Here is a 25,000-nt window from a genome sequence, read left to right on the forward strand (position 1 = left end):
TGACTACCCCATCATTTACCATGAATATGTTATCTCACACACAGAATCACCTCCTCCCCCATACTCAGTGTCCCCCTCAGATGAACATAAGCCACTGGGTGAGTATTATCAACCATGAATGAGACATTGGCAAATGAGTAAATAAAGAATGTACCACTACCCAGCACCACAGTGTCAGAGCTGCAGCTATTACAATAATGCTGTTTAGAAGCTGCTTGTACTTCATGTCTCATGAAACCTGGAATCCGCATGTTTTACCAGTGTTGACCTTTATCAAGGACTATTTTGGCGGAGTTACATTATATCTAGTTCAAATGTAGCAGAGTAGTCCTGCCTGAAGCATTGTAAGCCCAATATCTCCCTTGGGATTGCTTCCTTGGCTGACTGGTAGATGTGGGAGGCTCTGGGTCAAATACAGGTGTCTTACAGTGGTGCTGTGGCTCAGATGTGTTTCTGTGTTTCTTTTTTATATGGAAGAAATATCACAAAAAGATATACATTTTCTCTATCGATATATTATATGCTCATGTGAAACCAGGGGTTATGTAATCCAGTTGACGTTAATCTCATTGAACTGCATGGTGATGTAAAGTGTGACATGAAAATCAAAACTGCAATTTTCAAATGTCCATTCCCTCAAATATTTCAGATCAGATTTTGTGTGAAATTCAAGTTAATATGCTCGTCATGATCAATTCAGACAATGGAATTGTGTATCACGATATCTCGATATAGCAATTTTATCAATGCCATTGAAACAAGACGATAAATGATCAATTATAGCCCTGCATAAGTCCTAGTATGTCTGATATGTTCCTTGGCCAAGGCTAACCAGTAGAATCCATGTATGGTTCCCCATGCAATAGACTTAAAAGAACACGCCAATATTTTGGGAAATTAGCTTATTATAGTTTTCTCCAGAGAGAGAAAATAAGATAGATACCAGTTTCCTCTCTGTGTGTTCAGTAGAAAGCTATCTGGCTGCATGTTAGCCTAGCTTAGCACAATGAATGGAAGGGGACATGTACGGGTAGCCTTCGGGAGATGTGTTAGTTGGACAATGCGTAGGCTACCTGTACATGTCCGCTTCCATTCATTGTGCTTCTCTCTGGAGAAGATGGTAAACTAATTTCCCAAAATGTTGGTGTGTTCCTTTAAGGTTCGACTAGGGATTACACAAATCCAGAAGAGGAAAATACTAGCTGCTGTCGTGTCACGCTGTCTGTTGTGTGCTTTTTCTAGATTTGTCAGACTCAACACTGTCTTACACTGAAACTGTGGCCCCCCACTTCCCCAACTCTCCACCCGTTACACCAAGAGACTACAGAGGTGAGTTTCATACATTATCACTGTTTCACCACCTGTACTGACTATAACTTATTGCTGCGTTTGTCACCACATAGTTTATCTAGTATGACGTGATAAAGGGAAGTCTTTGTTTTTTGTTTGTTTTTTAGAAAGTGTTTCTGCAACCAAGTCAGTTACTAAGGGGAGCGGGACAGAAGTTATTTTAATTGAATTATAACAGTATGGGTATTGGTTTGGATTAAATGTCAAATAAGAAGGAATACTGCACACTCAATGTAGCTCCATTTAGGTTCTTACATCGCCAATGTTTCGACAGTGAACCGTATACGGGTATGGGTAAGACAGTTCACTGTCGAATTGTTGGTGATTAAAGAACATTTACATTTTACATTTTGCTTTTATCCAAAGTGACTTACAAATTGTGTACAACAAGTCAGCAGGAAGAGTACATCTCTGGCAGCTAAGGGTAAGTGGTATTGTCTAGCAGTGCCAAATTTGAGTTATTCACTTGGGAGCGCATAGTAGTATCTGAATATTAGCATAGTAGGTAGTAGTATAGAAAAATAGACATATTACCATAGTACATAGTAGTATAGACATAGTAGCATAGTACATAGTAGTATAGACATACAGTAGTAGCATAGTACATAGTAGTATAGGCATAGTAGCATAGTACATAGTAGTATAGGCATAGTAGCATAGTACATAGTAGTATAGGCATAGTAGCATAGTACATAGTAGTATAGACATAGTAGCATAGTACATAGTAGTATAGGCATAGTAGCATAGTACATAGTAGTATAGACATAGTAGCATAGTACATAGTAGTATAGACATAGTAGCATAGTACATAGTAGTATAGGCATAGTACATAGTAGTATAGACATAGTAGCATAGTACATACATAGTAGTATAGACATATTAGCATAGTACATAGTAGACAGTTTCTTCTTTGTTCAGATATTGATTGAAAAAGTTTAAGTCGGTAGCGGAAAACTGTGTGTTTTTGGGAACCTAAATGGAGCTACTTTGAGTGTGCGGTATTCCTTCTTATTTGAATCTCGCTGCCAGCACCAGCACCCCATAAAGACTGTGGTGTGCTTTACCTACTCTTTCATTTAATTCAAACGTCATACATTTCTTGCTTGGTCAGTGTGTACTCCATGTAAGAAGAGGGCCCCGAATAAACTGGTATTTTAGACCAATGACCATTCCAAAATGATTTCCAAAGTTTTGCAAGTTATAAATGTTGAGTATTTTACAGAGGATTCACAATTGTTTGGGTGCTGGATATAAGAAGATAACAACCAGACTGTGAATATGATGGCACACACACTGTGAATATCCATGAGGAAATCTTGAGGCCATGTGCTGCTTTGTGTTTTAAAGTAAAGAATACACACACACACACACACACACACACACACACACACACACACACACACACACACACACACACACACACACACACACACACACACACACACACACACACACACACACACACACACACACACACACACATCTAGCATAAGGGAGATTGGCTCTGAATGTCTCCATAAATGGTCAAACTGTGCATTTTGATGATGTTGGCTATTAAGACAACTACAGAGTGTGGTCTGTTGGGGGTGTCTCTCTCTCTCTCTCTCTCTCTCTCTCTCTCTCTCTCTCTCTCTCTCTCTCTCTCTCTCTCTCTCTCTCTCTCTCTCTTTCTGTTTCTCTCTCTGTCTGTCTCTATCTCTTTCTCTCTCTGTCTCTGTCTTTTGCTCTCTTTCTCTGTACTTCTTTATGGCAAACTTTTTGTTGGGATGAAAGTGCAACAAGATCCCTGTACATGCTCCCACTCCCCCTCTGTCTCTCTAGTCACCCATCCCCCTCTTTCCCTCTTCTCTTCCCTCAAATCCCTCCATTCCTCTCGCCAGTTGAACAGTGGAAGGGGGCTGGCATTTTCAGGGAAAGTCAAGCAGTTCTGATGGAGAGATGTGAGAAAAGAGAGAGAGATTGTGTGTATGTGCGTGTTTGTGTAATATGCAAGAGGGAGAGAGAGAGAAGCAGGTTGGGGGGTTGGATATGAAACTGTCCCCTCCAGATTATGAAACTGGACCCTTGTTTGTTTACGTGCTGAGGAGGTGGGGGTCCTTGTAGTGTTGAGAGAGGCCGCAAGCCTACTTCATCAATCCTCCCAGGCTCCATTCATGGAGAGTGTTGAAAGGCGAACAGGCAGCTATGTAGGCTATAGTATAGTTGGGACAGGCAGCTATAGTATAGTTGGAACAGGCAGCTATGTAGGCTATAGTATAGTTGGAACAGGCAGCTATGTAGGCTATAGTATAGTTGGAACAGGCAGCTATGGTATAGTTGGAACAGGCAGCTATGTAGGCTATAGTATAGTTGGAACAGGCAGCTATGTAGGTTATAGTATAGTTGGAACAGGCAGCTATGTAGGTTATAGTATAGTTGGAACAGGCAGCTATAGTATAGTTGGAACAGGCAGCTATGTAGGTTATAGTATAGTTGGAACAGGCAGCTATGTAGGCTATAGTATAGTTGGAACAGGCAGCTATAGTATAGTTGGAACAGGCAGCTATAGTATAGTTGGAACAGGCAGCTATGTAGGTTATAGTATAGTTGGAACAGGCAGCTATGTAGGCTATAGTATAGTTGGAACAGGCAGCTATGTAGGTTATAGTATAGTTGGAACAGGCAGCTATGTAGGCTATAGTATAGTTGGAACAGGCAGCTATGTAGGTTATAGTATAGTTGGAACAGGCAGCTATAGTATAGTTGGAACAGGCAGCTATGTAGGGCTATAGTATAGTTGGAACAGGCAGCTATGTAGGCTATAGTATAGTGGGAACAGGCAGCTATGTAGGCTATAGTATAGTTGGAACAGGCAGCTATGTAGGCTATAGTATATTGATGTATAATTTTTTTTACATTGTTTGGATATGTAATATATATATTTGTTATATGTACGTTGCGGATACAATACGTAAATATATTACTTATGGCCACTTATGTTTTTTCCTGTGGTTGATTAGTACTTTATTTATATATCTTAAGCAAGAATGTGCTGCCTACTATAGAAATAATATACTAAATCACTATAGAAGCATAGAATTAAAACATAGCATAAGACCACAGAAATACTATAGTGATTCACCATCCATTTCTATAATATTCCACTACAAAAATATTATGTTCTATACAGTATTTCTGTGTTCTCTATAGGAACACTATAGGTTTGACTATAGTTTATTTATTAACGACCGGCGATGTCACTAACTCACTCAATCAGTAACTCACTCTCTCGAACGGTTAGCCGCTCTGCCCCTAGTGGCGGCACACATATATGCTTTGTATTTATGACACTGTGAGTCCTTGTTGTTGAAATGCCAGTCATTTTCTCAAACTCGCACTGATAGTATCAACGTGAGCTTGCATTGTACACTGTGTATTGAATCCACCCCGGTACATTAACTAGGAATGTGACCTGGTCAACAGTTGCTGACTACATAAGGGCACTGTTTGATGGAAGTGGAAGATAGGCTTTAAGTTCATCCAAGAGTCAATTCAGACACAGCTGTGAGTCAATCAAATGTTAAGGTAGGATGTAATCTGGAGCTGTTCCTGGCAGTGTTCACATATACAGCAAGTAAATTGACGGACTGCTGTATTCTGATATATTTTTGGTGGTGCAAGAGGCTCCGATTGCAGCTTTGCTGTAGTTTCAGTGGAGTTAACAAACGTTTACACCAAGGTAGTCCATTTCTGTATGTTTTTCAAATAAAAGTTGTAGAGCACTGGGAAACTTTAAAAGGTTGACGTCAACTCATCTTCCGCTTTGACGAGAATGATGAAGACATTGTCTCAATTTTGGTCACTGCAGGCAAAATATTTATTTGAGGAACTATTGTCGCGTTGCTATGGAAATTGGGGGAAACCCAGAAATCTGATGGCTGTTGATGGACGGTCCAGCAGTGGCACTACTTTACCTGACGGACTAGTGGACCATCATAAGATCATCCTGGTTTCCCAGGTCGCTCAGCTCTCTAGAAAGTGAATGGACCTCCGATGGCTGGTTGATCAAGTTGCTTTCTGTCTGCACTTAGTGTGAGACCCGGGTATAAGAACGGAGGGTTCACCTATTGTCTGCTGGGGGATGTACGTTTAAATACAAAGATCAGTTTACTTACGAGGGTGCATGTGTGTGTGTGTGCGTGTGTCTGTGTGCTTGTGTGTGTGTGTGTGTGTGTGTGTGTGTGCGTGTGTTTGTGTGTGTGTGCGTGCGTGTGCATGTGTGTGTGCGTGTGCGTGTGTGTGTGTGGTCCTTCCCTCCCCCACCCCCACATGAGAGCACTGGAGCTGAGAGTTGGAGCTCTGGCTCGGAGGGTAGGAGGTGGAATGAGACTTGGCTACACAGAGGCAGCAACAAACTGTGCGTGGAGATTGGCCTACATGTAGCTTGTGGCCACTGTGATGTGCCAAGTACTGCCTTTCTACCTTCAGCTGGGAGAATGATAGGAAAAAATGTAGGTGAAAATGTAGCCAGTCCTAATCTTTATCAAATTCGGAGAGATGATTGACTGTGTATATTAGACTAGAAGAGTATAGCTGCGCGTGTCTTTGGGTCAAATGTACTCTTATAGAGTCAGACATGCTGTGATTTTTGTAGAATTTAATTCCAGGGAACAGGGTGGAAAGGAGCCCAACCTGAGCATGACATAAGAGCAAAACGACCACCGTGTGAATAATCAATTGGCGTTCAAAAGAAGTACATTCAAATCCAACCTTGATAGTTACCTTTCAATTATGTGGACGAATCTTTGTTTACCAATTATCAATTTGCACGAATGCAAAAACTCTCTAATATTATAATACATTTATTGAACATGTAGTCTTGGGATTCTAGCATCAAGGGCTGGGTATCGGCACTGATTACCCGATTCAATCTGGATTCACAAGGTTCTGATTCATTTAGACTTGGTTTCAGGGAGGCCAGCACATGCCATTGTTGTCAAAAGATGTAATTTGATCAACTGAGCTTCTGTAAAAGTTCAGCAGAAAACTCAAATCAATATCAGATCTTTCAAATTAAATGATTCAATATAGATTCCACCCAATATTTTCCTCTGGTCCTACTACCATTTTCATCATGTATTCGTTCCAATCTAACTCTATACCCTAGCTTAGAAAACACTGTGTCTGGGTGGGTGTGGTGCACTGCATGCATACCTTTGCCCTGGACACTTTTATCACTCAATCAGTTAACATTCCCCTTGAAACCGCAGCAAACGTCCTTCCTTTGGAAATGGAAATATCAACTGGAAGCTTAGGAAGCCTATAGAGAAGTTGGCTTTCTAGGTGGCTCCAACCAAACATCACATTGCGCTGCTTATCATTAAGCTCTCCCCTATGGGAAAGGAGACAGCTATTTGTGTGTGTGTGTGTGAGAGATAGAGAGAGAGAGAGAGAGAGAGAGAGAGAGAGAGAGAGAGAGAGAGAGAGAGAGAGAGAGAGAGAGAGAGAGAGAGAGAGAGAGAGAGAGAGAGAGAGAGAGAAAGAGAGGGGGAGATATTGTGTGTATGTGCATGTGTGTGTATGCAAGAGGGAGAGAGGAATTTCTGTCTGACTCAGAAGGGAGATAAGATCAGCTCAGAGGGCTCACATAGGGGTTCTACTAGGGCAAAGACACACACACACACACACACACACACACACACACACACACACACACACACACACACACACACACACACACACACACACACACACACACACACACACACACACACACACACACACACACACACACAAACACACACATACAAACCACTACCTGGGATGTGGTGTGTCAAATTGAAGTAAAGGCATAGTTCAGCCTTTTTCTTCACAGGGTTGCTGTGTAACAGTAAGCTAATTTACAGCTGTTGCATTTTTAACATCTGCTGTCTGTTTCCCCCCAACATCTCTTTGTATTAATTGTAATTAGGGATGCTCGATATTGGCTTTTTTACCGATACCGATATACCGATATTGTCCAACTCTTAATTTCCGATACCGATATCAACCGATATATGCAGGGTTTCCCCCCCCCAAAAAATGGAATAATTTCAGGTAATTAACATATATCTCTTGTTGTGGAATTAACACAACATTATGCATACTTTTGACAATAAATAAAATCAGAATTTGTTCTTACTTGCTTGCCTGGGTAAATAAAGGTTCTAGAAATGTAAAAAAAAAAAAAAAACTGATACCGATATTTTCAGATATCACATTTGAATGCCGATATCGGCCGATAATATCGGTAGGCCGATAATATCGGACATCCCTAATTGTAATGCATGTATAGTATATTATTATTATTACCAATATTATTGTACATCTATCAATGGTGCACAACAAGCCTGTGCTGTCGAAATATATTCTGACCAAACTGTCAAACTAGACATTGCAAATATGACTGAAGAATACAGCAATATCATATCAAACTTACTTTAAAATCTTTTTCAACTTTAGGTAGAAAAGAGAAGGTTTACTAGCAAGCCACCATCTTGTAAATCTTTCCTAGATCTCTCCACACGCACAAACATGCATGTTATTAACTGTGTAGATTGTGGCTGTAATTCTGAATGGCTTGTTTCAATAGGGAGGGTTCTTGTCACAGCTGTACTCCAGAAACTGCACTATGTACATATTTAACATGGTCTCAGAGACAACCCCTTATTCTGTAAAAACAATGCAGAACACACTTTACAATAGGGGCCCTATTACAATCAAGCCCAATTGACTTGCCCTAAGGCCTAAGCAGTCACAGGAAAATATGGCTAGTTTTCCCGGTAGACCTTGATTGCAAAATGGCGGACAAGTTTTACCAAAAATAACAATGTTTACTTGCACAACTATTTTAAAGGGCAAAAAAGAATGGAGAGTTGGGTGCTCCAGCCTCCATGTTTCAGGATATAACAAAAAAGAAAGCACATGGACAAAAATAAAGCAAAGCACCGCTCTAAACCACATTGTATGGGTGCATGAGGAAGGATAATAACGATAATCTAGCGTTGATTTCAGGAAGATTCGATAATCAGGCGAAAAATTACAACGTGATAAGTGGATTCCACTAAAACGCTATTTTCGCGTCTTTTTCCGGGGATTACTTAGAAGCACCCAAACTATATTCATATTCAAAACGGTATAAAACGGAAATATACAGATGAAAAAATTATCTGTTTTTTGCACGTTGACCAGAAGCAACTCACTGACAATCGACGGTGTTATTAGACCCATAGCTATAATATAAAATATAGGTTTAGCTCTACAAACAAGGTGAGTGTTTACATGGGGTTAACACTTTGAATGCCCAAAACGTCATATAATTTTTTTTATTAGCGATCTGAATTCATATTTCATCAACCGAGTCTCCCGTTGGTATGCAGCCCCTGTAGGAGCTCAGATGTGAAAAACCGCCCCCTATCGTCTCCCAGATGGTAATGCACCCTTTTGGAATGGACTCGATGAAAATGGATGAGAAAAGAAAAATCCGGAATCCACATTTTACTTCTCAGGCATGTAACCCGAGCCGATCGGATTCATTGTGGAGCCTCAGAACAGCATGGAATACATATGTACAGTATGTAGCGTTGGATCAATAAAAGCAATCGATTTTTGGAATGGCGATCAGGAATTGGAATGATCTTTTTGGAGAACATTTGATCTGAGGTAAGGAATCTATTTTACAAGTCTTGGGATAATCAGAGTTGTATTCGCTGAGATCTCAGCGTTCGCCCTATGTGTGTGTGTGTGTGTGTGTGTGGGCGATCGCTTTGCCTATATAGCGTGCATACGTACACATATACTATTGATAATCTAGCGTTTATTTGAAAACGATTCATAAATAGGCCGAAAAATTACAACGTTTTTGTGTATTCTAGAATATTCCAGTAAAGGGCGATTATCATGGAATATTTATATTTTCCTTGAAAACGAGGGCTTTTCAAAATGCTATAAAATGAAAATGAACCGATAAAAAAACAATCCGCTTCGACAATGTTTTTTTTTTATCTACTTTTTCTCCCATTTTCTATTTTTCTCCCATCCCAATTTCGTATCGTCCAATTCTACCCTCCCCTGTCTCGAACGCTGTTAGGCCATGCCTCCCACAAGCCGGCTGCAATGTGGACTAAGCCTTACATCACGTGTCCCCTCCGGTACTCGAGGAAGCAGCAGTCGCATCTTTTCACCTGCACAGCGCAATCTCTCAGCGTCGGGGGTCTGCGTTTGGAGGGCACGCCGCCCCCGTCGCTTCCTGATTCTGCTGCGCAGGCGCACCAACCGACCTGTAGGAGTCGCTGTCCACAACGTCCGATCCCCACCCATCAGCTTCCCACCCCCTAATACTGCCAATTGTATTAGTATAAACGACCAGCCAAGCTGATAGCAATGCGGAGAGCTGGGCTCGAACCCAGCGTCTCCTGCATTGGTGGTGAGCGCCTTGCCCACTGCACCACCTAGCCGCCCCGCTTCGACAATGTTGACTGGAAAACGAGTCATTGATAAGCGACAGGCAGAACCTTACGGTTTAAATCTCACATAGATAAACTTGTGTCGAAGCTGAAGCTTAAACTCTGCTTCTTTTTCAGAAACAGGTCCTGTTTTTCACTTAAAGTGAGAAGTCACCTGATCTCGACCACCTTCTTACCACTACTCGATTATGGTGACTTTACATGTATGCACCTGATCAGTACCTTAAAAAGCTGGATACTGTGTACCATTCTGCCTTACGCTTTGTCACGGGATGTGGCAATCGAGTGCACCATTGCACCCTATATGCTAGGGGTGGGGGGGAAAATCGATACGTAGTAGTATCGCGATACTTTGCGTGGCGATACTGTATCGATACAGGGACGCCAAGTATCGATATTTAATTATTCATAAAAAATACGATCGTATCGTGACGCAAGTATCGCGATAGTATCGTATCGTGAGGTCTCTGGCGATTCCCACCCCTACTATATGCCATTGCAAGTTACCCATCTCTACAAGTACGGCGATTTTCTCGATGGCTCTCTTGTGCACAAAGCTCTGCTTAAGCTGGTTCCTTCGTACCTAAGCATGCTTCTGTGCACTAAGCAATACAAGTATGCCCTTCGTTCTCAAGCTGCTCTAAAACTGGATGTTCCCTATATATGCATAGGCGGCGGGTGAGCTGGACATTAGGGTAGGCTATAGATGGGATGGGACTCGCGCGGAGGGCGCAAAATATTTCCTTTTTCTTTTTTGCTTGCACGCAAACGGTGCTGTCCAGGTTCTGATTTCATACAATACACCCACTAGGCTACTACAGCGAGCCCCACTCATTTCATATAGTGCAAATTAATTGTTCAAATGAAGGCATCCAATATGATTAACTTCCTCGCTACAAAGGATCGGCGGGTGGAGATTCAGAACGCAGAAAACCGAACGCGGAAGTGAAACTGCGTTGGGGAAATATACACGCTGTGGGATCATGTGAATGATGTGATTGGCTACATTATTTAACCTGAGCCTATGCGTGATTGGTTACTGCCTGTATCTGGAATGTTAAACGCTGCCACCGATTGACACCTTCGTCGTTGACACCTCGGCCAGTGGGCTGCAGCACAAGACACACACAATAGCCAGCAGCCTGCGCACATAATATATACATTTCAAAATTCCCAGCATAATATTTTGGGTAGGCATAGACCCCCTGGCCTAATAGACGCGCCTATATGAGAACTGAATTGGGAAAAAGGGCATTTAAATATGCTGCTCCTTCATCCTGGAACAAGATACAGGAGGACCTAAAATTACCAGGACTGGTCACCCTCTGAGAATTTAAAGCCATTAAAATCCTACGAATTCAGTTCCCTCGGACAGTGCAACTGTGCTTGATAACTTGCCTGTTTGATAACTTGCCTGAAATTTGTAGATCTGGTATGTCATAAATGTCTAGATGTAGCAGTACTGTCTATCTGTATGTCATGTATGTCATATATGTTATGATGAATTGAAAATGGGGGACCCTGATGTAAACAAGACGAAAGTCTTTCTCTGGTCCCCTTAACAATTGTGTGTATTGAGCTGTACTGTATTGTACCCATTCTGCAATCTGTTAATACAATTTTCAATCAATCAATCAATCAATGTTTTATCTGTATTTTATTGTGATGTTCTTTTTATGTTGAAACTTGCTGCTGCCTTGCTTGGCCAGATCGCTCTTGAAAAAGAGATTTTAATCTCAATGATGCTTATCTGGTTAAATAAAGGATTTGATTGATTGATTTGATAGCCTTATGTTGTTCCTTTCAAAACAAAATGGACCAAAAACCTGTTTTCCAAATGCCACTCTGCAGTGACTTCTACAGCAGCAATACTGTAGCAATATTGATTTGACATCAAACTGGTTCTCAACCTTTCTTATGTCAAGGACCCCCCTTTTGATACACATTAGACTGCGGACCCCCCATTTGATAGGATTTTATCCCAGAGACCCATATTTGTTAGATGTGATCAAGTCCAGAATCAAGCCCATCCTCTTCAGACTGGATGTTAGTGGTGCGAGAGTTATGAAATAAAAAATGAGCGTGCCACTTCCTCTCTACCCCATGTAATCATATTTTGGCGGCTTGTTTGTTTAAGCGGTGCAAGGTATCAGCCAAACATCCTGTTTCTGAGCCCTGTCTGCACTCACTGCAGCATCAACCCCATGAATTGGCCCTTTGACTGATGGGGCACAGCCTAGGAATGTTGGGGAGTTGGAAAGGTGGTGTTGGTGGTGGGGGTAGGTACTAGGTAGGGTCTCAGAGTAAAGGGGGGTGGGCTGTAGAGAGTGACGGCCGGTGCGTGTTTGAACATATCTTTGCTAATACTTAATAAAGTCGGAGCTGAGTGCACATTCTTGACGTTTTGCAGATCTAATGACCGTCTCCACACCACAGCACTTCTTTGAAACCACACCTTACAGTTTCAGTATGGGTGAGGTTGTGAGGAGGGCTCCACTCTCCAGATTGACTGGGATGGACAAAGTTAGGTAGATGATCTACTGAGGATCTTGATCACTTTGAAACCACTGGTTAGGGTTTGGATCATAGTTTTATTAAGCAGTGGACATTGATAAACCATCCAAACAGACAACTAGGTTTGCCAGGTAGTCAGATAGTCCATAGAAGGCATCCGAAAAATCAACTGATTTCACTATTAAATATGATTAAAAATGTAAAATCTTTAAAATCATATTTAGTTTTAAATTCATGTTTAGCAACAACAACAACAAAAGTTCAAATGAAACATAAAAGCATAAAATGCCACAATGTTACAAAATAAATTACAGCACAATAATCACAATACTTTGATAATTCTTCATGTCTATAGACTATAATCATACCATCAAAATCCACTGTTGTATCCCTAGTTACTCGAAGTCTGAGAAGAGGAAAAAATTACATGAAAACAGAAAAACATTCTGTTTACTAGCACATACAGTGCAAATCTATTTGTCTCAGTCTGGAAGGGTCCTCTCAGTGACCTGAACCCACAGTCTATTTGCTGGCACGCGTACAACACTTGCTCTTATGCCTGACTGAGACACATTAGACTATGGAATTCAACATCAAGTGCCGGCCCATTAACCATTTGCCATTTCCTCAAATATTTTCCATCACGGCTCTTTTTCACTACAAGTAGAGCGTGCAGCCAAGCGGACATACTAGAATGGTTTACTTAAGGCCCTAAGATTTCCACTAGAATTCTTTTCATATATATTTATTTTCTACCCCCCTATTTACAGGCTTGTTGGTTTTGTTTTTCCTGGATTAAAAGTTAGAGTCAAGTTTAGAGTCAAAATTGCCTGTAATCATGCAATTGGCTATATCAATGTATGTTGACATATCTTATATGAATTGTTTTATCAAGTACACCATTCATTGATCATTGTGAGCACTGATCAATGAATCTTTTTTTTGTGGCTAATATTACTTAGAATAATATTTTGGAGAATATAGATTATGGTCTTCTATTTCTATGACATGACATTGGATTTCTCATAGCCTCATTTGAACTAATTTGTCAGATGAGAGTAAATGATAGAGACGAACCACAATGCTCTCGAAATGTGTGTTTAGTATTTAGAAGATCCAATTTTATCGAAGTCGATCTTAAACTAGTCCGTAACATTTCATACACCAGAAAGAGAAAAGGTTCCCCACTTACCTCCTCACAAAAACTGAATATTTGACTGTTTTCCTCACAAACCCTTCAAATCTGGTGTCATTTCATGTTTCTGTTTGAATTCGAATTTTATACTTGAAATCCATTCTTCCACAAGACATAGGGCTCTACTGACAGTGACCACCACAAATGGAAAAAGGGAATCTTCTGATATTTTGACAATTGAAGAAGATGAGTGGTACCTTATCACATCTGAAATGTTACTCAAACCATAACCAGCTCGAGTTATCTAGATGGAACTTCTCAGTACTTGTGTCCATGGCATTTGTTACTTACCTCTGTTTACATTGTTGTTTTAAAAAAAAAATACTTTTGAAATTGTTTTTAGGTAATTACTTGAAGCAATGGAAAAACATTGCAAGATAAATTCCCCAAATGGTGCCACACTTTAATGATTCCAAACGCTCCAGTTACAAGTGACATTGGTAAGTTTGTGGAATTGCTTTGGCAGGCGACCTACGGCCGCTCCTAGCCAGGGACGCTGGGACGTCTTGGGACGCTAGGAAGCTATTACTAGGAATCCTGTTGTCGCAGGACATGGAGCGGTGTGTCACGGTGCATTAACCTCTGTATCTGCTGTACTTTCCCTCTTTCTCTCTCTTCTTCTATGTTGCTCTTTCTCTCTGCATGTGTTTTTCTTGTTCCCTTGTCTTGGGTGCTTTATCTCTCTCTTTCTGTGTGTCTCCCTCTCTACATTGCTCCCCCGCTCTCTCTCTTTCTCTCCTTTGCTCTCTCCCTCCTTTGCTTGCCCTCTCTCTTTCTCCCCCCCTTTCCCTCCACTCTCCATTTCTCTCTCTCTCTCTCTCTCTCTCTCTCTCTCTCTCTCTCTCTCTCTCTCTCTCTCTCTCTCTCTCTCTCTCTCAGTTCATGTTGTCAGGCCGTCACAATTTAAAATAAGGTTTAAATTACAGGACTGGCTGTGGCTTTGCGTTGTTCCCTCAGAGTTTTTGCCAACTCGCAATTTGGCCTCTAATGGAACCCTGCCATGCTGCAGAACCTAAAGATTCTTTGCAGATGTCGACAGCCTCTGACTTGAATTGTTGGAAATTGTCACATGGACTGTGTGCTTTTAGTGAGTGCAACGCTCAGTTGAAAGTCAGGATTGTGCTGTTTGCCTTGTTTTGGGAAATTGTAACATGTTGCTGTGTTGATTGAGAGAAAAAGAGAGAGGGTGATAGAGCGAAAGAGAGAGAGAAGAAAAAAGAGAGAGAGAGTCTGTGACTGTGTGTGTGCATAGGTGGTGAGAGGAGGAGGGCACACCTGTTGATGTGCATTTGAAAATTTGTATGTGTGTGTGTGTGTGTGTGTGTGTGTGTGTGTGTGTGTGTGTGTGTGTGTGTGTGTGTGTGTGTGTGTGTGTGTGTGTGTGTGTGTTGTGCGTGTGTGCAGAGGTTTGTATGTGTGTGCATGTCCGCATCTATGTTGTCATTATCCACGTAGAGAGATGCTACTCAAGACGCACTACACTAGCAAGCGGACATGCTTAAAGGCAGAATCTACCCTAAAATAAAATTCAGATGTTATTTATATAATACTGTAGGCAGTTTTAATTTGTGAATATGAACAAATCTCCTTAAGCTGAACACCAGAAAGACTCTAGTGATGATGTCATCAGGAGACAAATCCTGGAGCTGCTCCATAGTAGACTGGAACTATACTGCTAGGACTCTATGACACCCATGGTGATTCTACTGGGTACATTTTCTGATTCAGAGATGTACCTCCTACATTTAAAGGGGAACTATCTTATAAATAGGGATGGGAATCGAGAACCGGAACCGGTTGGGAACCGGTTCCTAATTGTCCGATTCCTGGAATCGCATGCCTCCGTGACTATCGATTCCTCTTATCGATGCCATGTTTTTTCGACAGTTGTGCATTTTAAAACAATAACGTTAGCGCTACGCATGCAGCCATAGCAGACTATTTGATTCCTTGACTAGGAAAACCTAAATGAAAACGAATGCTTTCACTGTATAAATATTCTCCCATTTCATCCATTTTAGATGATCACAATAGACTGAGGCTGCAGCTAGTGGTTCTCGCGCACCTCAGGAAAATCCTTTCACGCTAGCACAGTGGGGTAAACTGACTCAGGAAAAGGTTAACGAGTGTCACCAAGCACTAAATTTGTAAGGGCTCGAAATTATGACCATTTTGCTGGGGGCTCAACAATAAATGACAATCAGAAATGTGAAGTTGCATGTTGTTATTCTAACCAGCTTAGTTCTGTTGCATTTCCAATTTATTTATTTAAACGATACATTTATCAGGAATCGATAAGGGAATCGATAAAGAATCGGATCGATAATCAGAATCTATAATGGAATCGTATCAATAAAATCGTATCAATTCCCATCCCTACTTATAAATGGCCTTTTCCAGTGTTTAGCATTATTTTCTAGCTATGTGGGCTTATATTAATAGGATCTATGTCTCTAATTCTCATTTTGGCGCATTCTTCCAATTCTCATCTCACAATATTGTCCCTCACTCAAGTGAGTCATCTGAAATTTAGCGTACCTTTGACGTCAAAAGTTTCTCATCTGCATAATAACGCTATGTTTTTATTCTATGTTTGTTGCTAGCTGCCAGCCACCGCAGGTGAACACACTCAAACATTATTTATTGCAGTACACAAGCAAATGCATGGAATTGAAGTTTAATAGTGAGTTAGCATTGGGTTAGCATTTAAAAACATTATGAGCAAAACGGGCAAGATACGTTGTGCTGTTCCTGACTGCCAAGCAGCGAATATGTCCTTGCATTCATTCCCTGATGATGTCGTGATCCGTCATCAATGGGCCAAGTTTGTGAGCTATGGCGATCGCGACTTGTGGAGACTATTAGAAGAGGACAAAACAATCACACTTATGGATGATAACGTGCGTTTTCACCAGACTACATTGAACTCAGCACTTCTGGTAAATCATAAAAATATTATAGTCAAACCGGCAGAGGATATCGTGCTCCACAAGCAATGGGCCAAGTTCGTTTTTGGATTTTTGCAAAGACAAAGGATAATGCTGCCGTGATTTCCTGGCTGTTGCTAAAGAAGGGAGCTAGCCTGTACCAAGTCTTCGGGAACGAAAGAAAGCATCGAATCAGTAAGTACATACAGTGCGTCGTAATTAGTTAATTAGCAGTAGGACCTCGTTCATTCATCCATTTGTGTATTACGGTACTCTTCCGTGTGTGTGCGTGCATTTCATATGGGAGTTGAAGCTGAGCCATTGGCCATTGATTCACTGTCGGTTATATTTATTATGGACAGAAGTTGTCAAATCATTACTCAGCAACTGTCAACTGTCTGCACATGTGTCAATAGTGTATTAACGTTACTATTACTGTAGCGTTTCTGTGTTTTCCTATGTCTTATACAGTAGGAAGGGGGAATAAGTGGGTGTTCCTATGACTTGTATTCAGCTTACAGCTTCGAAACTCCACTTCAGCCTTTTAAATATAATCAAAATATTCCAGCATTTCTGTCCGCTTTATCGTTGTATGACCTGATGCGTGTTCGCGCGAGGGGTTGGTAGTTGGTGACTGTCACTGAAAGCGATTTGCGAGTATGGGCAGAGCCAGGCCAAAACAGCTTGAAATCTTGAAGTGGAAAAATGCTGCTTTTGAGTACTCTTTTGAGAAATATAAAACAATGCATTTGTTTGAGAAAAACCTTACAGATGTGTTCCATAGACTCACAGTGTAAAATTGTCCAAATAGTGAAAGAAACAGTAAGATAGTTCCCCTTTAAATACAACTAAATGGGTTGTTTAGCTCCAACATAATTTCTACGAGCCCACAAAGTCGGCCACTATTTGATTGTCAATTGACAAACTCTAAAAAGTGCCACTTGATGACATCACAGATTTAAGTCTTGGTCTTAGGGAGACAGTTTTTAGTTTTTTTTTGTTTATAGATCAGGGTCCTGCATGGGTCTGATTTCCCCTCATCAGTATTTTCTACACACTGCATTTATCACTGAAATGTTAACGGACATCCTCTTGGCTAAATCATAAATAAGGACTGCACATGGCTATTTTGCCAATCATCATAATTGTTCAGATTTGTGTGTATTCCAACGTAGCCGACAAGTTAACACATCTCAAGTGAATATTTGTATTAGATTGCAAGGTAAAGTAATAAACCTACCATTGTGGCTCGTCATCTGAAACCTCTCCAGGAGCTCGTAGAGGGGGCAGGAGAAACATCACCACCAGCAGTCCAATAAACAGCTGTCTGCCTGCCGAACGTAAGCAAGCAAGGCTGCTCCACAGACACCTGTAGCTAAGCTACTACCCAGATAGCAAACTGACATAGAAACAACAGTTTAAATAGATTAAGGTTAAGTAGAACTACATTTCAGAAATCTACGTAGGTTTAATGTTGTTTCAAAATTGAAAATTTCAACCTCAACCAAAACGATGATTCTTATGTACTTTTAACATTGAATCAATGTCACTTTGCTATCTGGGTAGCTTGTCAATCATGAATCACAACAAGTTGTAGCTTGTCGGTTATCAAATAGTGTCTCTGCATAAACACTGACAGAAGCAGTGCAAGGACGAAGCACACACACAGACGGAGGGAGTGAGCAAGACAAGATACACTTGTGGATACACATACACATTATTATTACCTGCACCCAACCCGCACATGTTTTGTTTTGCCCTGCACCCACACCTGTATATATTATATATATTACTACACATATTTTATTTTCACCCACTAGCCCTATCAGTTTGGTGTCATTGGACAAAATAATAGAGATATAATAAATGTTTCTCCATTAGAGATGTAACAACATGCTTTTGTGTTAGAAATGTAGACAATCCCACTCGCCCAGACCGACTGTGGGGGGTAAGTGCGCAGCGACCAGGAAGGGGATTGGGAATTGGCATAACGACTAACATTGGGATGGGAGAAAAATCGGAGGAAAAAGGAGGGGAGAAAAGATAATTAAAAAAAAAAAAATTTAGACAATCAACACACTTTGCCTTGATTTCTAGCATGATACACATTTCAGATTTTAGTATTAGGGATATTGTACTCTGATACCGATACCCTATTTTAGCCTGCTATTGGACCGATACCAGTATCCCTAAAATGTTTATGTTTTCCTTTCTCAGTCCATGATATGGAATCTTGTATTCCTGTCTTCTTCTTCTTCTTCTTCTTCTTCTTCTTCTTCTTCTTCTTCTTCTTCTTCTTCTTCTTCTTCTTCTTCTTCTTCTTCTTCTTCTTCTTCTTCTTCTTCTTCTTCTTCTTCTTCTTCTTCTTCTTCTTCTTCTTCTTCTTCTTCTTCTTCTTCTTCTTCTTCTTCTTCTTCTTCTTCTTCTCCTCCTCCTTCTTCTTCTTCTTCTCCTCCTCCTTCTTCTTCTCCTCCTCCTCCTTTATTTGTCATGCACACATCATACAAGTATACTGGCAGTGACATGAGTCTCAGGAGCAAGATGGCAACTGAACATGGCCGTGCTTACTAAAACTGCCTTTCCATGCATGACAATATATATATTTTTTACAAAAACCCTTTACAGTGTGGGGCCAATGAGTGTACAGACTACCGGTACTGCTCTTCATCTTCTGTCAGGCCGTCCGTGTGACCGTGTCTATGACTGCTTGTAGTAATTGTTCCCTTTCTCATGTGATATTCAGATGATTCTTTTATGTGAAGGGAGTCTAAGAATTAGGTGAGACTGGAAGGCTTTTCTGGTCATAACCATACAAAATCTATGAAAACTGCTTTTGCTAAATTAATGAATCATGGTCACCAATTTCAGGCAAATCATCTTCGTTTAGCATACAATTGGGAAAATTAGATTTTTCTCTTTTATATACTTTTCTAATGTTTAAAAAAAAATGCTCTGTATTTAATACAATTTTGTCTGGTTATTGTTGTTACATAGGATGTGCTGTGTCCATATGTTCTTTTTTGTATCCTCAAACAAATGTATGAACATAAATGAAAAAAGAAAAAGAAGCAAGCATAGTTCTTCTCAGTCCAAACAACCACTTGAATATCAATACGTATCCCTTTAAGACTTAAATAATGATCCTTTTTAATAATGTCCAGTTTAAGTTAAATTATAATGAGTTGACTGGTGATCTCACAAAGTACAATATGCCATTTCTATTTAGCTGTTTCTTTTTCCATACAGCTCTTTCAGCTGAATTAGCTTTTAGTGGAATGTTATAGTTCCTTCTTTCTAGTGCAACAAATGTATCTATTGCACTAATAAAAGTGATTTATCTGTGAATGTGGTCCATTCAAGGGTCATATATTATGACCACCATGTGAGACTCAAAGAGAGACTTGTCAGCTTGACCCTTATGGCTTACTGGCAGACGAGGGGAGGAAGTGTCAAGGAAGAGGGACTGTCCAGGAATGTGCTTAGGAGGGAAGGGGTCTCAGCTAGCCCCTCTCTCTCTCTCTCTCTCTCTCTCTCTCTCTCTCTCTCTCTCTCTCTCTCTCTCTCTCTCTCTCTCTCTCTCTCTCTCTCTCTCTCTCTCTCTCTCTCTCTCTCTCTCTCTCTCTCTCTCTCTCTCTCTCTCTCTCTCTCTCTCTCTCTCTCTCTCTCTCTCTCTCTCTCTCCTTCTCTCCCTCCCTTGTAGGCAGAATCTGTATAATAATAATAATAATAACAATAATGATAATAATAATGATATATCATACATCTTAACACTTTAACTGAATAACGCTGAAACAAACAAAAATAGTTAATTGTTTTGGGATGTGTGTGAGATTATGAGCATAGTTAATCAGCTTTATTTAATCATTAATCAGCTTTATTTAATAATTAATCAGCTTTATTTAACAATGAATCAGCTTTATTTGTAGGTGTTCCTTCAACTTCACCTTTGGCCTCAATGGATCAATGACAAATAATTGGTCATGGTCATTCAGTACAACCCAGAGGACTGTTTCTGGAATTGCCAACTCTCCACATACATACACAAATGATTCAATAAACCAAGCTCACATAATGTTAAAATCTATATGTTAGGGGCGGTCAGGTGGCGTAACGGAGATTGCGTTCGTCACCAACCCCGGAGCGGCTGGATTCGCCTGTTCGAATCCAGCTCACAGCTCCGGGGTTGTCACCAGCTTGGCTGGCCGTTCACACTAATACAATTGGCAGTATTAGAGGGTGGGAGAAGCTGGCGGGGTGGGTCCGGGTCGTTGTAAACAGCGACTCCTACAGTTCGGTCGGGGCGCCTGCTAAGCGCGGATAGGATCTAAGTGGGATAGTGTGATCCTTCCACACGCTACGCCCTCTCAGTGAGAATCCGCGCTGCCAGGTGAAAAGAAGCGGTTGATTGGCTGGACGTGTGTCGGAGGAAGCACGTGGTAGCCTCCACTCTCCCAGACCGACTGTGGGGGGTAAGTGCGCAGCGACCAGGAAGGGGATTGGGAATTGGCATAACGACTAACATTGGGATGGGAGAAAATCGGAGGAAAAAGGAGGGGGAAAAAGATTAAAAAAAAAAAAAAAAATCTATATGTTAATTGTTGAAAGTATACCATTCCACAGACAGCTCATTCGGTTTGTTCGGAATGTTCGGAATCATTGACCCTAATCAATAGGTCAATAATCAGCTGAATAATCAGCGATGGTAGAATCCAGGATGCGTGCATAACGTGAGACCCTTACTCATGTGCCGTTGTTGTGACCCGGAAGCTGACATTCTAAAGTGGGAAGTTAAGAGTTAAGTTAATGGACTCAACAGTAAAAATTAAGAAAACCAAAGCACTGGAAATGCAAGTGTTTCATTTTGACTCTATAAGGAACAAGGATTTAGTTTCTTTAAAAGATAGGTTGTGTCAGAGTTGAAGAGTTATTGTTGACCTGGTTTGCCATGTTGTGTGTCTGTCCTGTGCGCCTGTAACTGTTCCGCAACAGTAAGTTACTTCCGGGGTAGGCCTGATTGGCCCCGACAGGCACGTGACGCGGCAAACTCAGGACGCGCAACGAGGCTGCTGAGAGCTGTCGCGCGGAAATAGGCTGTCTATTGCCATTCTCTAACACAAACTCTAACCTTAACCAGCTCCTTAACAGCGCCTAAACTTAACCGTTCTAACCTTAACCAACTCCGAAACAATGCCTAACCTTAACCTTAACCTTAACCATGCCTAACCTTAACCATAGAAAGAATATTGCCATTCTCTAAGACAAACTCTAACCTTAACCAGCTCCTTAACAGCGCCTAAACTTAACCGTTCTAACCTTAACCAACTCCGAAACAATGCCTAACCTTAACCTTAACCTTAACCATGCCTAACCTTAACCGGCGAAAGAATACATGTTAAAAAAAAAATCATGTTAAAAAAAAAAAATTGATGGGATTCGAACTCGTCAACAACGGACCGCAGGACCGCAGGACCGCTGCTCTGCCAGGTGAGCTGAAGCGCCGAATGAAAATCATGGCGGATTTGGGCGGTTACATAATTCCGCAAGCTCTGCCGCTCCGCTCCGCGGAGCGTGCCGCGCGGCAGAGAAAGTTGCGCGTCACGTGCCTGTCGGGGCCAATCAGGCCTACCCCGGAAGTAACTTACTGTTGCGGATAAGCTATAAGCGTCCTGTGCAACAGACACAAAGTCCCATGCCTGTCAGCCGCCATTAGGGGCAGAGTGAACGACTGAATGGGTGAATGAATGAATGAATGAATGAATGAATGAGCAAGCGAGTGAGTGAGTTAGTGACATTGCCAGTCATAGAGGTACTTTGCATTTGAAAAAAAGAAGAAGAATAATACCAGGAAAGGAGCTCATGAGACTATCATGTCAATATGAGTAAAGCAACACTGTTGCACCTCAGCACACGTTAAAGTGTCAGCAGAAAGGCTGACTGCTTTCTCTCTTCCTCTTGGAGGAGAGTTGGTTTTCTAAACTATGTTCAAGCACTTTCTCCTGGGAATTTTACTGGAACGTACAGTAACTTCCCTGCGGTGTGTTCGTTGCCCTTGGCTGCTCTAGGAACACATGTGTACAATTGGTCAAATGATTGATTGGTTGCAGTGACTTGTTCTCCGTCTTCTATAGAGAAAATCATTGTGTAAAAGGAAGGGCCCACGAGCCCTGGGTGGCAGGAGAGCCTATAGATAGAGAGACTGACGGGCAACAGAGAGATCACTGGTTCAGTCCCTGCCACAGACAGGATGCTGTATTTCAACTGTGAGCTAGCGAGTGGAGGGTGGCTAGTATCACATCTGTGGTGCTTACCATCTCTGCCGAAGTGACTTTGAGCAAGGCAGTGAAATCCCAAACTGCTCCAGGGGTGCTGCACTGAGGGCAATCCCCCCTCTGACCTTTGACCTCTCTGAAGAAATGTGTATCTGTGTAAGGGCCTATCAGGTAGATTTTCAACAGACGCATAAGCCAAGGATAAGGATGCACGGAGAAGCAAGAGCAGAGTGCAAATCATAAATACATCATTAGTGCGAATTTGCGCATCCAGTCTATTTACACCCACATTCTGCTTCTCGTTCTTTGGGAAATCAACCTGTGAGTGAATGTGTGTCTAGGAGGGTTATGTATAAAGACTTTACACTTCCATGTGTAAAGTAACAACAAGGTAATCTCCTAATCTCATTCTAAGATGTTTATGATTAGGGATGCCCCGATCGATCGGCCACCGATCGTTATCGGCCGATAATCAGTATAAATAAGCGATCGGTGATCTGTGATAATGCTTTATTTTCGCCGATCGTCAAAACCGATCGATGACACGGAAAACATGATCCAATTCTCTGCAGAGTTCTCACTCGCTCTTCTCTCCACAGTGCTGCTTGCATACGGCTCCTCCTTCTCCTCCAGCCCCTCCCGCACCCATTGTTTACATGGGTGCGGGAGGGGCTGGAGGAGAAGGAGGAGCCGTATGCAACAGTCTGCTCTAGTAGTGTATGCGACATGAGCTAACGTTGGCTATCTACCGAGCCGTTGGCTACCTAACGTTACTGTTTAAACTAAATGACCCAGTGACTACATGAGGCATTGTTAACGGTATCTAGCCGGCTAGCTACTGATAGCTCCTGATATCAACAAATGCTCCAGCAAGTCTAGTAGTGCATGATAGCTCACGCTAGCTCATTTATTTTCGGGGCTACATGTGAATGTGATCAATAGGTCCAGCTGCAGCTCCGGAGAATCCTGGCCGTAGCTGGAGGCTACTCGAGTACACACAGACAGTGGAGCTGTTTGCAGATAGCGAGCATTTTGACTTGTTGCGTGGTGGCGATGTCTTGCAGATAATACAACTACAAGTATGATTATATAATATATATATTTTATAAAAATAAAAAATAAATTATATACATTTTTTTATTATTTTTTTAAATCAAAAACGATCGATATTGGATCGGTATCGGCCTATATGGCTCAAGACGATCGGTGATCCGTATCGGTGGCAAAAAACGTGATCGGGGCATCCCTATTTAGGGCTGGGCGATATGACCAAAAACGTTATCGCGATAAAATTATAAAATTATTTTCATATAATTCGATATCGATAATTATCGTCGATATAATGTCTGTCAAGTTTAATTAACTTCTTATGCTGCTGCGAATGTCTCGAGTCGAGTTAATGTCGTCATCAGTCCGCGCACGTTAGCAGTTAGCCGACAAGCGGGGTATCTCATGACAATTTAATAAATATGACACTAAAATACTCTCTTCCGCCACAATATATTGAAACGACGTCCACTGTATACCCCACACTACTATAAACGTGGCCTCAGAATTCACGCCACACACATACTCGGCACGTAAATATATAAAACCGCGCCATGCAAGCTAGTTATCCTAGCCAGCCTGTTGTTTCTAAGCGAATGTCTCGAGTCGAGTTGATGTCGTCATCAGTCCGCGCACGTTAGCAGTTAGCCGACAAGCGGAGTATCTCATGACAATTTAATAAATATTACCCTAAAATACTCTCTTCCGCCCCAATATATTGAAACGACGTCCACTGTATACCCCACACTACTATAAACGTGGCCTCAGAATTCACTCCACACACATACTCGGCACGTAAATATATAAAATAGTGCCGTGCAAGCTAGTTATCCTAGCCAGCCTCTTGTTTCTAAGCGGTGTATTCCATGACAATGTACTAAATATTACCCTAAAATACTCTCTTCCGCCCCAATATATTGAAACGACGTCCACTGTATACCCCACACTACTATAAACGTGGCCTCAGAATTCACTCCACACACATACTCGGCACGTAAATATATAAAATAGTGCCGTGCAAGCTAGTTATCCTAGCCAGCCTTGTTTACTACTAGAGTCCTACCTCTCTACCCAGAGGTGCACCGCGGGTCTCCTTCACTGTCGGCCATCTCCTTCACCGATTGGTTGTTAGTGCGTGTGTTCATATCCAAGCTTGGAAAATCGATATATCGAAACTTTGCGACCACGTTTCATGTTTATTTCGAGGAAATAATT

At 41.4% G+C, this 25,000-nt stretch overlaps 1 protein-coding gene across 1 annotated transcript in view; it reads left to right on the forward strand.

The window, feature by feature from the left end:
• Nucleotides 1-25,000, forward strand: part of LOC311246989 (mothers against decapentaplegic homolog 6-like) — a 36,458-nt gene that overhangs the window by 3,705 nt on the left and 7,753 nt on the right. Inside the window, exons 2-3 of the mRNA XM_084337264.1 lie at nt 45-98; nt 1,243-1,329. Of these exons, the coding sequence (XP_084193390.1) occupies nt 45-98; nt 1,243-1,329 (141 nt within the window). The remainder of the gene's footprint in view (nt 1-44; nt 99-1,242; nt 1,330-25,000) is intronic.

This window comes from Notolepis coatsorum (genome assembly GCF_963971535.1).
Source record: "Notolepis coatsorum genome assembly, chromosome: 20".
Taxonomy (NCBI): Eukaryota; Metazoa; Chordata; class Actinopteri; order Aulopiformes; family Paralepididae; genus Notolepis; species Notolepis coatsorum.